The 13,557-nt window shown below is 39.7% G+C and overlaps 1 protein-coding gene across 1 annotated transcript; it reads left to right on the top strand.

Moving 5' to 3' along the window:
* Positions 1 to 5,473: 5,473 nt before the first annotated feature.
* Positions 5,474 to 8,774, top strand: LOC126006414 (hydroxymethylglutaryl-CoA synthase, cytoplasmic-like). Its single transcript, XM_049771832.1, has one exon. It carries the CDS (start codon positions 5,525 to 5,527, stop codon positions 7,079 to 7,081), a length of 1,557 nt encoding a protein of 518 aa, XP_049627789.1. The 5' UTR covers positions 5,474 to 5,524; the 3' UTR covers positions 7,082 to 8,774.
* The last annotated feature ends 4,783 nt before the right edge of the window (positions 8,775 to 13,557 follow it).

Here is a 13,557-nt window from a genome sequence, read left to right as displayed (position 1 = left end):
TAACGGCCAAGTGTGGCCCAATTACTATACTAACAGAAAAATGATTAGCAGCTGGACCTTTTCAGGTGCGATTACTCTATAAACAGAAAATTCTGGGGCTTTCTCAGAATGAGGATTAGTGGATTTCCCACACTCTATCCCTTCCCTGCCACTAGATAACCCACAAGACCCCACACATCCCACTCAATTCCACAACTGAACCTCATCAAAGGTGCAACCCACCAAACAATTTCATCTCCTTAGCTGCTGGACCACAGCCACGTACATAGCTACATGGCACCTTAAATTTCAAAGTAGTGAGAGTCCAGTAGGATCACATCAAATCTGATGGGAAAGTTTCTAGACCCCCAAACACCATGAGGAAAAGCAATAACACAGAAGGTTATAACAAGAACTGTCCCAGTAACTCTTCAGATAATAGTTTTAGTTATAAACTTGTGGTTTAACAATTATCACAAATTGATTTTTATTGATTTAAGTTTTGAAAATTCCATTCGCCTTTATATTGTAGCAAATAAAATGGAGTATATTTGATTGTGCTTGCTAAGGGAATAAGTTGGAATACTGAAAAAATTGGTGGAGTGAAAGTCAAATACCTTATTGGATTGGTTTAGATCATTTAATAACTAATACAACTCTATTATTGTTGTATACCAAACTTCACATCCCTAGACCTCACGACCCATGCTAAGGAAAGAAGTGTGATGTCAGTCTTGCATGTCCTGTCCCCACCATAATTCAATAAAAGAATGTGCTCTGATAAAAGTTAATCATGATAAGGGAAAGTCACAACTTGTGTGTCTTGTCCCGGATATTTTTAGAAACATATCATTAGTCAATGAACCAACCACTAGAAAAGCAGGACATAACTAAGATAGAAAAAATATGCTTCAAGTCCAGCCGACATTATACTTTTATGGAATTACCCCCTGTTGGTTAGCTTTGACCACCTGTATCCTTTATAACCTTTTGCTTTTCTCAATAAAGATAGAATTGTTCTAACAGGACACCTGCAGTGTCTGTATGTGTGCTCCCTCACACTGTAGTTGAGAATCTTTTCAGCCTTTTAACCTCCATTAAGAACAGGATTCAAGGGCCCGGAGAGATAGTACAGAGGTGTTTGCCTTGCAAGCAGCCAATCCAGGACCAAAGGTGGTTGGTTCGAATCCCGGTGTCCCATATGGTCCCCCGTGCCTGCCAGGAGCTATTTCTGAGCAGACAGCCAGGAGTCACCCCTGAGCACCACCGGGTGTGACCCAAAAATCAAACAAACAAAAAAAAGAACAGGATTCATGGAGAGGCCTTCGACACCCCTGATCCTCCACTTGATGTGCGAGTTGGTGTCTGGACACTCCAGGAGGGTAGCTGACACTTTGGCATCCAACATGTAGTAAAGAGGGTCGCCCCCAGCCCACTTGTAATGGAAGAAGTAAGTATCACTGGAAGGTTATTTGTGACAGGAACCTTTCTCAATATAGTTAAGGCCATCTACCACAAGCCAATGGCAAATATCCTCAATAGAGAAAAACTAAAAGCCTTTCCTCTAAATTCTGGTACAAGACAAGGCTGTCCTCTCACACCACTCCTATTCAACATAGTACTGGAAGTCCTTGCTATAGCGATTAGGCAAGAAAAAGATATCAAGGGAATCCAGATAGGAAAGGAAGAAGTCAAGCTCTCACTGTTTGCAGATGGCATGATACTCTACTTAGAAAAACCCTAAAGACTCTACCAAACAGCTTCTAGAAATAATAGATTCATATAGCAATGTGTCAGGCTACAAAATTAACACACAAAAATCATTGTGTGTATAATCATTGGTGTATAATCATTTTATACACCAATAATGATAGGGAAAATGAACATTAAGAAAACAACCCATGGGACTGGGCAGTGGCGCTAGAGGTAAAGTGCCTGCTTTGCCTGCGCTAGCCTTGGATGGACCACGGTTGGATCCAGTATGGTCCCCCAAGCCAGGAGCAACTTCTGAGCGCATAGCCAGGAGTAACCCCTGAGCGTCACCAGGTGTGGCCCAAAAACCAAAAAAAAAAAGAAAGAAAGAAAGAAAGAAAGAAAACAACCCCATTCACATTAGTGCCACACAAACTCAAATATCTTGGAGTCAACCTGACTAAAGATGTGAACGATCTATACAAAGTAAACTATAAAACACTGCTCCAAGAAATAAGAGAGGACACACGAAAATGGAAACACATATCCTGCTCGTGGATTGGCAGGATCAACATCATAAAAATGGCAATACTTCCAAAAGCATTGTACAGATTTAACACGATTCCTCTAAAGATACCCATGACATTCTTCAAAGAAGTGGATCAAACACTTCTAAAATTCATTTGGAACAATAAACACCCTCGAATAGCTAAACACTCCTTAGGAAAAGAAATATGGGAGGCATTAAATTCCCCAATTTTAAGCTTTATTACAAAGCAATAGTTATCAAAACAGCATGGTATTGGAATAAAGACAGACCCTCAGATCAGTGGAATACACTTGAGTACTCAGAGAAGGTTCCCCAGGCATATAACCACCTAGTTTTTGATAAAGGAGCAAGAAATCCAAAATGGAGCAAGGAAAGCCTCTTCAACAGGTGGTGTTGGCACAACTGGTTAGCCACTGAGAACTATCATAACAATGTGAATGAATGAGGAAAGTAGAAAGCCTGTCTCGAGTACAGGTGTGAGTGGGGTGGGGAGGAGGGAGATCTGGAAAATTGGTTGTGGGAATGTTGCACTGGTGAAGGGGGGTGTTCTTTACATGACTGTAATCATGCAACTACAATCATATTTGTAATCATGGTGTTTAAATAAAGATAATTTAACAATAAAAAAAATGAACAGCATTCCTGGAGAGGCCTTTGATATCCCTGATCCTCCATTTCATGGGTGAGTTGGTGTCTGGACACTCCAGGAGGGTAGCTGACATTTTGGCGTCCAACACGTAGTAAAGAGGGTCGCCCCCGGCCCATTTGTAATGAAAGTGGCTAAGTATCACTGGAAGGTAATCTGTGGCTTTTCGGAAAAGATTCTCAGTGTCACTAAGGAACACTTTTGCAGAAATATATTTCTCAGTATACCTTGTGGAAAGTTCTTATCATTATTCCCATGTGTTTAATTATTGTTTACTTTCACTGCTTGCTTACTTCATTTACATATTCTTTCACCCTACTCTGCCTCTGTCTGGCTATTTCACAGTAATCTAAAAATCTCTCTTTTGGAACTATCCATTCCTTTTTCCACCCTATTACACTCACCTTCCTTCTTTTCCCTTCCTAACCAGCAGATTTTGGACTTATTTCCAACCACCTCTTCTTCACTCTGCTCTCACTCTCATTATACTTATGTCCTAGTGAAATTATCAGCCCACGGGCAAAGGTCTGTCAATTAAAAGCCTTTAGGTCATAGGCCACAGGAAGACAACCACCATAGGATAAGGGGATAGCGACCAGGTCTCCCCAGATGAAGACCTGCTGTAGACGTGCTGCGTCTCAGCAATTCTCGTGGGTCATAACACTTCACCAGAAGAAAGCGGGAGCACGAACAGCCGAATATGGAATATGAAATAAATGAAACCACACAGAGAATGTGGGGTCAACACGTTTCTGGCAGGAGTGTGACAAGTTTAATTTTTTGAGCAGGGGAATTTATAGGGATAAAATTAGCTACAAGTGAAGAATAATTGTAATCACAAAGCATAGTATAATAATAACAATACCTAAGCTATGGGTGTGACTGTAAAAATTCTAAATTTCAAGAGAGAAGGTCACAACACAAGGTAACTGCTTGCAAGCTTACTTTAAATGCAAAATCAGGATTAGGAGGAAGTAGGAAATATCTAGAAACTTGATCTTTCTAGGCTGGACTCTGTAGTTTTAGAGGTTAAGTGAAGGGAGGAACCAAAACCCCAAGAATGAGCTTCCCTATTTCTAAAGGAGGGTCAAGATCTGCATTCTGGTTATGTCCTTGATTACCAGAAACTGCAGTAGCAAAGAGAAAAATTGTCTTTGCTTTTAGGGCTGGCTATATCCAGAAAAAGGGGTTGGTGCTGGAATTTCTGAGCCAAATTATTTATAAAGACCATTATTTTGCCTGATATATACAAAGGAGAGATAGTCAAATACTGGCTGAAAATGTAATGCCAGGCGTCTCTTTGGAAATTCCTCAACCATCCACACAGGAGAAAATGGCGTCCACAGCGGGCCTTTTGAGGAACACCATGGAAGCTAAATTAGTTCTACCCACCAGGAAAATCTGAGGATACATCTGGTGGGCTGAGTCTCCCTAAAAGCTAAGGTATGCCCGAGCAAAGACCTGTACACCAAAGGTGAAATTTCGCACACTGTATAGGCACACTACTAAAAAAGCAAAATATAATTTCATTTGTTTTTAATTTCACTTGGAAATTTTTCCTTTTCTGTTCCTTTCACTTTTGAGATTCTGTCCAAAATGTGGACCATCCTCTTTATCTCAAAGCTCTCTGCTATCTGCCATAGACTTTGTTAAGATTGAGTCTCAGGTTGTTAAAATTTGGAATGATGTTATCCAAGAGGCTCCTTGGGTCTCTACCGGGGATCTTTTCACTCATGAGACATAGCATTGGGTGATGTGTTTATACCATGATAGGGAGTGAGCAAAGGGCATTCTACCACCCATGGGCCTCTATATGAATTTGTCAGTGTTTAAGTCTGTTTTCTGAAGGGCAGTTTTGATGATGAAGGAATTTGCAGCCCCCCATTGGTGGTAAAAGAAAAGAAACCTTAACAATGGTTCACAAAGCAGGAAAGGAAACCTAAAAGGTTCTCTGAAGATGTCCTGCCCTTTTCAGAACAGGACCTAGAACAGATTTCCCAGGACATTTTTAGGGGAGGTGGCTCTGCCCCAGGCAACAGCCCTGCCCTATAAACTGCTAATTCTTGTGGCTCTGCAATTTCAATGAGTGGCCTCAGGGTAAACTTGCTTCCACCTTTCTTTATTACTGCTTATCCTATTAACTTTAGGGGGCGGGGGGGGGGGGGACAGCTTCATATCCCAGAAATGCTTCAGATTTAAAAGAATTCAAAAACGCAGTTGCTGAGGACAGACATAAACCCCTTTTTACTAATATCTTTATTTAGGATTTGGCACACCAACCATGCATCAGACTTAAGTTTGATTTAAGTCTCAGATTTAAGTCTCTGTGCAAGGTTTTTCTACCTAATAACCTCTATAACAAGTGATTCACCATTTTTTAGAAAGAATGCCACAAACAGGCACCGAAGCATCTGGTACAAAAAATAGAGCTTCAACAACAAAAAAAATTAAAGAAATAAATAACTGCCTTTACTTGTTTTTTATTCTTTTTAATTCTCAAAAAGCTATTAGGTAATATTTATTAAAGTTGATTGTTGTTCTTTTAAAAGGCCTTCCTTTTTTCTGATAGAAAGTCAGCAAAAGCTACTGTATCTTCTTGCTTGACTGCCGCTTCCTTCACCACCGGCCATCGCCCTGTCACTTTGGGCTCTTTCACCATGCCTGGGTCACTTCCCTTGAGTGCAGAAGCCTGCTGGCCAAAAGATGTGGGAATTGTTGCCCTTGAGATCTATGTTCCTTCTCAGTATGTTGATCAAGTAGAGTTGGAAAAATATGATGGTGTGGATGCTGGAAAGTATACTATTGGCTTGGGCCAGGCCAAAATGGGCTTCTGCACAGACAGAGAAGATATCACTTCCCTTTGCATGACTGTGGTTCAGAATCTTATGGAGAGATACAACCTTTCCTATGATTGCATTGGACGGCTAGAAGTTGGAACAGAGATCATCGACAAGTCCAAGTCAGTGAAGACTAACTTGATGCAGCTCTTTGAGGACTCTGGAAATACAGACATAGAAGGACTAGATACAACTAATGCTTGCTACGGAGGCACAGCTGCTGTCTTCAATGCTGTGAACTGGGTTGAGTCCAGCTCTTGGGACGGACGGTATGCACTGGTGGTCGCAGGGGATATTGCTATATATGCCACAGGAAATGCTAGACCCACAGGTGGAGCTGGGGCTGTAGCTATGCTAATTGGACCAAACGCGCCTTTAGTTTTTGAACGAGGACTTCGAGGGACCCACATGCAACATGTCTATGACTTTTACAAGCCTGATATGCTTTCTGAGTATCCTATCGTAGATGGGAAACTCTCTATACAGTGCTACCTCAGTGCTTTAGACCGCTGCTATTCTGTCTACCGCAAAAAGATCCGCGCCCAGTGGCAAAAAGAGGGGAATGATAAGGATTTTACTTTGAATGATTTTGACTTTGTGATCTTCCACTCACCCTATTGTAAACTGGTGCAGAAATCTCTTGCTCGGATGTTTCTGAATGATTTTCTTAATGACCAGAACAGAGATAAAAATAATATCTATAGTGGCCTAGAAGCTTTTGGGGATATTAAATTGGAAGATACTTATTTTGATAGAGACGTGGAAAAGGCATTTATGAAGGCTAGTTCTGAAATCTACAATCAGAAAACAAAGGCATCTCTGCTTGTAGCAAATCAAAATGGAAATATGTACACAGCTTCAGTGTATGGTTCCCTTGCTTCTCTTCTAGCACAGTACTCACCTCAGCAGCTGGCAGGGAAGAAAATCGGAGTATTCTCTTATGGTTCTGGATTGGCTGCCACCCTTTACTCCATTAAAATTACACAAGATGCCACCCCAGGGTCTGCTCTTGATAAAATAACAGCAATGTTATGCGATCTGAAATCAAGACTTGATTCAAGAACTTGTGTATCACCAGATTCTTTTACTGCAAGCATGAAGCTCAGAGAAGACACTCACCACCTAGTCAACTATATTCCCCAGAGTTCAATTGATTCACTCTTTGAAGGAACATGGTACCTCATGAGGGTGGATGAGATGCACAGAAGAACTTACGCTCGGCGACCCTCCCCAAATGACACTTTGGGTGAAGGAGTAGGACTTGTGCATTCAGGTACAGCAAATGAGCACATTCCAAGTCCTGCAAAGAAAATGCCAAGTCTTCCTGCAACCACGGCAGTCCCTGAAGCGGGTGTCATAAGTAATGGGGAGCATTAATATCCTTATGTGACATGCAAGACTTTGTGTGGGTTGGGGTGGGTGGGTTATGGATGGGTATGATTGAGGGACTGGCATGTCTGGGAACAATTTTAAAGGATTACTTAGATTTTTATGTGACTGACATGGAGCCTGGAAAACTATTGTGTTTTGGGGAAAGTCTCTGCTCTCAATTTGCTAACATGCTTCCTTTTTGTGATTTAGCCAGCACTTAATGTACTAGAATGATGATAAAGGTTCTGTAAAACTTCATAAAATTCTTGCGCCATTTATATGCATGAAGTTATGTTTCTATTGTGAGATAATGAACAATATGCTTCTGGCAAAAGAAAGCAAAAGTGCTAGTCTCCACTTTTAATTTCTTTTTTTTTAAACGTAAAAATTTTATACTTTGAACAAGCAAGATTATTGAAAGTACCTGCAGTTTTTGAAAACATTTCTATATAGTCTTCACATATGATAAGCACAGGTCCTGTTTGAAATAGCAAGACAAACAAGCTCTTTTTTAAAAATGTTTAAGCCTTGAACCTGAAGCAGTTTGGGGGCAGTGCAGTCATGGTGATTCTAGAATCTAGAATTTTTCTTTAAATTCAGACCTGTAGTGATGCAAAATCATTATGACATTGATGAGCAGAGCTGCTAATGTTTAGCAGACATTGGATTGAAAACATGCTTCAGTCAGGAGCCATTCTTGTAGCTCTCAATTTACTCCGAAATCAATTTAGGGTAGATTATGTTAAACATTGATGAGATGTTTCTGAATCTATGTATGAACAAGTTTGCTATTGCAATCCTTCTTTGCACCTTATTTCACGCAATAAATAAAAAACATTTTTCTGACTGCCTTTTCAATATTTCAAAGGAGTGATATGGGCAGGGCATTACTAGATGACATCTGATGCTTCAGTGTTACCAATTCAACTTAAAAACGGATGACTTAAGTTCATGGTTTAAGTGTTTTCTTATTTTTTTGCTCATTTGTATCTGTTCAACAAGAACAAAAGTACAATCCCAGATTATGATCAGCCCCCCAAAGTATTCCATTTTAAAGTCTGAAAGTAAGACTTATAAGCATTCTCAGACTCTCACATTTATAAATGACAAAAACTATCACAAGGGGTGAGTAGGACTGGTTAGTTTTGTAGATCACTTTTTGGTGCTGAATTAATTATATGACACGAGCCTTATAGAATGTAAAATAGAGATAGTTGGGACTAATGTACAGAACTAAATTTTTTTTAAATTTTATTTTCTGTTCAATTCTGTGAAGTTTCAGTTATCTAAAGTAAATTTACACAAATATGTAAAGTTTCAGATTACAAGGTAATATGTAATGTAGTGTTTGTAAAACTCTTGTCTAATATTAACTAATAGGATTTTAATTGTACAGTCATACTTTGTTTAAAATGACTTCATTTTAACATCTACTGATATTGATTAATAATGTAACTTCAGATTTAAAAATTGAAGGGAAAATTGTGCATGTAAAACTTGCAGGTATTTGGAGTTAGATATGGTTGGAAAAGAATTATTTAACTCTGGGATGCCACAAAATGAATTTTCACAAAGCCCATTGCCGGCAATGGGTAGATCTAATAATATTGGCACCGAACATAAACTGTATACCTTATTAACAGTGAGGTAAATAACTTTGAATAAAGTTTTAGAAATATTTCAAAAAAAAAAAAAGAAAGTCAGCAAAAGAAGTTTGGCTGAGAATTTGGAAACCTCCAGATTACCCATATTTTTCTCATCCTCTTCTACGTTTTTTTTGTCTGTTATTCACTTTGTTCCAGCCTGTCAGTTTGTGTTCTTTTAATCTGGGATTTTGTTTAGTGTCTTGGAATTATATTATGCTTTTTTTTTTTCATTTTTCTTTATTTTTTATTTTTTTATATTAATAATTTTTATTTTGACCAAAGTGGTTTACAAATCATTCACAGTAGTATATCAGGTACATAGTGACATTGAGTCAGGGGCATTCCCACCACCAATGTTGTCCTCCCTCAACCCCTGTTCCCAGCGTGCATCCCATATCGCCCCTCCTTTGCATCCTGAGCTGCTAGTACAAGTAGTCCTTTCTGTGTCTAGCCTGTTGTAGATTGGGTAAAGTTTCCTTTGTAGTTGGCTTTGGATTTGATGTTCGTGTCTAATAATTTTTTATTTCTACTCAATGTTCATATGACTGTTTGGTCTTGTTGCCCTCCATTATTTCCCCCTCAATTTGAGAGGAAGAACAAGATGGTTCAAATTATGTATTTCTGTTTGAAGGTAAGAGGAAAAAAGAGAAAAAGAAATAGAGAAGAAGAAAAAAGAAAGGGAGAAAAAAAAGGGCCCGAGAGATAGCACAGCAGCGTTTGCCTTGCAAGCAGCCGATCCAGGACCAAAGGTGGTTGGTTCGAATCCCGGTGCCCCATATGGTCCCCCGTGCCTGCCAGGAGTAACCCCTGAGCAATGCCGGGTGTGGCCCAAAAACCAAAAAAAAAAAAAAAAAAAAAAAAAAGAAAAGAAAAGAAAAGAAAGGGAGGGGTCCTTCTAGAGACTATAAATTTCATTTTAAGAAAAGATAGGGGAAAAGGAAGGAAAACATAAAAATAATACAATACCCAATACCCATCAGATAAGGGGCTAATCTCCAAAATATACAAGGCACTGACAGAACTTTACAAGAAAAAAACATCTAACCCCATCAAAAAATGGGGAGAAGAAATGAACAGACACTTTGACAAAGAAGAAATACACATGGCCAAAAGACACATGAAAAAAATGTTCCACATCACTAATCATCAGGGAGATGCAAATCAAAACAACGATGAGATACCACCTCACACCCCAGAGAATGGCACACATCACAAAGAATGAGAATACACAGTGTTGGCGGGGATGTGGAGAGAAAGGAACTCTTATCCACTGCTGGTGGGAATGCCGTCTAGTTCAACCTTTATGGAAAGCGATATGGAGATTCCTCCAAAAACTGGAAATCGAGCTCCCATACGATCCAGCTATACCACTCCTAGGAATATACCCTAGGAACACAAAAATACAATACAAAAACCCCTTCCTTACACCTATATTCATTGCAGCTCTATTTACCATAGCAAGACTCTGGAAACAACCAAGATGCCCTTCAACAGACGAATGGCTAAAGAAACTGTGGTACATATACACAATGGAATATTATGCAGCTGTCAGGAGAGATGAAGTCATGAAATTTTCCTATACATGGATGTACATGGAATCTATTATGCTGAGTGAAATAAGTCAGAGAGAGAGAGAAAAACGCAGAATGGTCTCACTCATCTATGGGTTTTAGAAAAAATGAAAGACACCCTTGTAATAATAATTTTCAGACACAAAAGAGAAAAGAGCTGGAAGTTCCAGCTCACCTCAGGAAGCTCACCACAAAGAGTGATGAGTTTAGTTAGAGAAATAACTACATTTTTAACTGTCCTAATATGAATGTATGAGGGAAATGTAGAGCCTGTTTAGGGTACAGGCGGGGGTTGGGTGGGGAGGAGGGAGATTTGGGACTTGGGTGATGGGAATGTTGCACTGGTGATGGGTGGTGTTCCTTTTATGACTGAAACCCAAACACAATCATGTATGTAATCAAGGTGTTTAAATAAAAAAAAAATTAAAAAAAAATTAAAAAAAAAATTAAAAATACCAAATAAAAGAAAAAAAAAGAAAAAAAAATTCTTCAATACAGAGAGAACATGCAAGACCAGAGATGAACTGATTCCTATCTGACATCATCTAATGGGGTCTCAAACTCAATTTACCTGAGGGCCGCAGGAGTCAAAGTCGGGTTGATCCTTGAGTGCAAAGTCAGTAGTAAGCCTTGAACATTGTGGGTGTGTGACCCAAAGAGCGAAAACAAAACAAAACAAAAAAAGATTCCTCTAGGGCAGGGCCACAAAATATTGTATGGAGGGCCGCGAGTTTGAGACTCACACATTCGTGCTATGCTCTCGTCACACTTGGATCCTTCCTGTTGCTCTAATGTGTTACCGAATTCTTTTTATTTTTCATTTTCATGCCTTCTTGTCTACAAAACTGTATCACATGTATCCTCTTCATGATAATTTGCCACCTTCCCTTGAATGTATCTTACCAAACAGAACTCTACAAAGCAGTGTTCTCAACTATTAACATTCATCATAAAAGTTTTGTGAGATAAAAAAAAAAAAAAAAGAAAGAAAAATCAACCCCCCCCCAAAAAAAAAAACTCTGCCCAGTGCTTTTAAAAAGCCTCTGCATTAGACTCCAGGATCTTTAATACAGAAGCATGACACCAACAACAGAGACTATGTGAGGAATGGAGGTGTATTGTCACTACAGAGGATGACTTGAATTGAACAAACTAATTTGCCTGGAGCCTAGAGTCAATCCTGTGCCAGGAAACTTCAGGGGTAAGGTCTCCTTGTATTTAGACCATAATTTGTCTTTCCATGTCCCTTATGTTTTGGTGGGCCTATGCAAACAAATGCCACTTGAATACCATTTTTTACTATGTTCCCTTGACTCCAACCCTTAAGAAAAACAAGTCACTAAAACTTTTGAGGTTAACTTAAACTAGTTAGTATGTGCATGGAACTAGAGAAATGTACTTTGCCCTCAATGTTTAAGGAGCTACATAAGTATAATGTCTTTAGATTATATTGTGTGCTGCTAAGAAATAGTATGTACTACAACTGGGGATCTGAGGGACAAGTAATAGTACTGTACATGGGTTACAGTTTTGTTTTTTCCTAATGCTCTTTGGCTGAAAGTATCAAGGCTGGGACATCATCGGATGGGACTAGACCGAGATTCTGATATATATTGGGTGCTTGGGCTTCCCACTGGAACTTTACCCTGTCCCTTCTTCTTTACATCTTTGTTGTCATAATTTAAAATACAAAAAAAAAAAAGCCTCTGCATCCTCTATATTTTAGCTGCCCTGGGTCCCCTGCATGAGATTGCTAGGGAAGTCCCCAGCGAACTTAAGCCCATCATAGTTCGCCAGCCAGGTAATGGAGAAGTAGGGAGAAGTGTGGCACTCCTTTGCTACACAACCACACACATCTCCTAGCCCATGAACCCCACCACAATATGCAGTCAAAGCAACACTACAAGCATGTCAATGAGGAAACAATGCAGGACAACAGCATGCATAGAAAATGATTTTGGCAGCTCTGATGATCCTGAAAGTACCAACCACAGAGTTAGCCTCTCAGACAAGGAGGTTAGAGTAGTAATATGGAGGATGCTCATAGAACTCAAAGAATAGGTCATGCTGAACAGAACACAAAGATAGAAATCAGAAAACTCAAAAGTGAAATAACAGAACTGAAAAACTAAGTAGATGAAATTAAAATCTTAATGGAAAGCCTTTCCAACAGAGTAACAGCAGCTGAGGACAGAATCAGCTAGCTGGAAGATGAGATGCAGAACAACTCCATATAGCAGAAGAGTCTGGAAAAGAACCTTAATGCAAACCATCTCAACAATGGAAAAATACTCAAAATATGTGAACAGATGAAAATAGAATGTCCTTGACGAGTTTGGGGCCCGGAGAAATAGCACAGCGGCGTTTGCCTTGCAAGCAGCCAATCCAGGACCAAAAGAGGTTGGGTTCGAATCCCAGTGTCCCATATGGTCCCCCCGTGCCTGCCAAGAGCTATTTCTGAGCAGACAGCCAGGAGTAACCCCTACGCACTGCGGTGGTGACCCAAAAAAAAAACAAAACAAAAAAAAAAGTCCTTGACAAGTTCAGCATAAACAACATAAGGGCCGAAGAGATAGCATGGAGGTAAGGCATTTTTCTTTCATGCAGAAGGACGGTGGTTCAAATCCCGGCATCTCATATGGTCCCCCGTGCCTGCCAGGAGCGATTTCTTGGACAGGGAAGCCAGGAGTAACCCCTGAGCACTGTCGGGGTGTGACCCAAAAACAAAAACAAGAATCATTGGAGTCCCAGAAAACCCAGGAACAAAATTCTCTTGGGCCCAGAGAGGGTGGCATGAGTGAAATAAGTCAGAGGGGGAGAGAGAGATACAAAATAGTCTCACTTGTTTATAGATTGTAAGAAAAAATTGAAGACTTTATTGTGATAGATGTCCAGAGTAGAGGGCCAGTAGGACTGGTTTCACGATATGAAACTCACCTCAAAGAGGGGTGAGTGCAATGAGAGAAATAATACAACAACAACTACCATCTCAATGTTAATGAATGAGAGAAATAGACTGCTTGTTTCAAATAAAGGCAGGGGGTGAGGGGAGGAGGAAGATGAGGGCACTGGTGGTGGGAATGTTGCAGAAAAAAAAGAAAAAAGAGAGAAAAACAGAAGAAAAATAAGATAAATAATAAAAAAAAGAAAGGAGAGACAGCCTGCACCAACAATTAGTTTATAGCTCTTTTCAAACTAGGTATTTCAAATTTTTCAAACACAATGGGTTCCCACCATTCCATAAGCAGTGGACAAGTCTTGAATC

The sequence above is a fragment of the Suncus etruscus genome, chromosome 1, assembly GCF_024139225.1.
Source record: "Suncus etruscus isolate mSunEtr1 chromosome 1, mSunEtr1.pri.cur, whole genome shotgun sequence".
In the NCBI taxonomy this organism is placed as follows: domain Eukaryota; kingdom Metazoa; phylum Chordata; class Mammalia; order Eulipotyphla; family Soricidae; genus Suncus; species Suncus etruscus.
The sequence above is the reverse complement of the archived record's forward strand: the minus strand, read 5'-3'. Positions and strand labels throughout refer to the sequence as shown.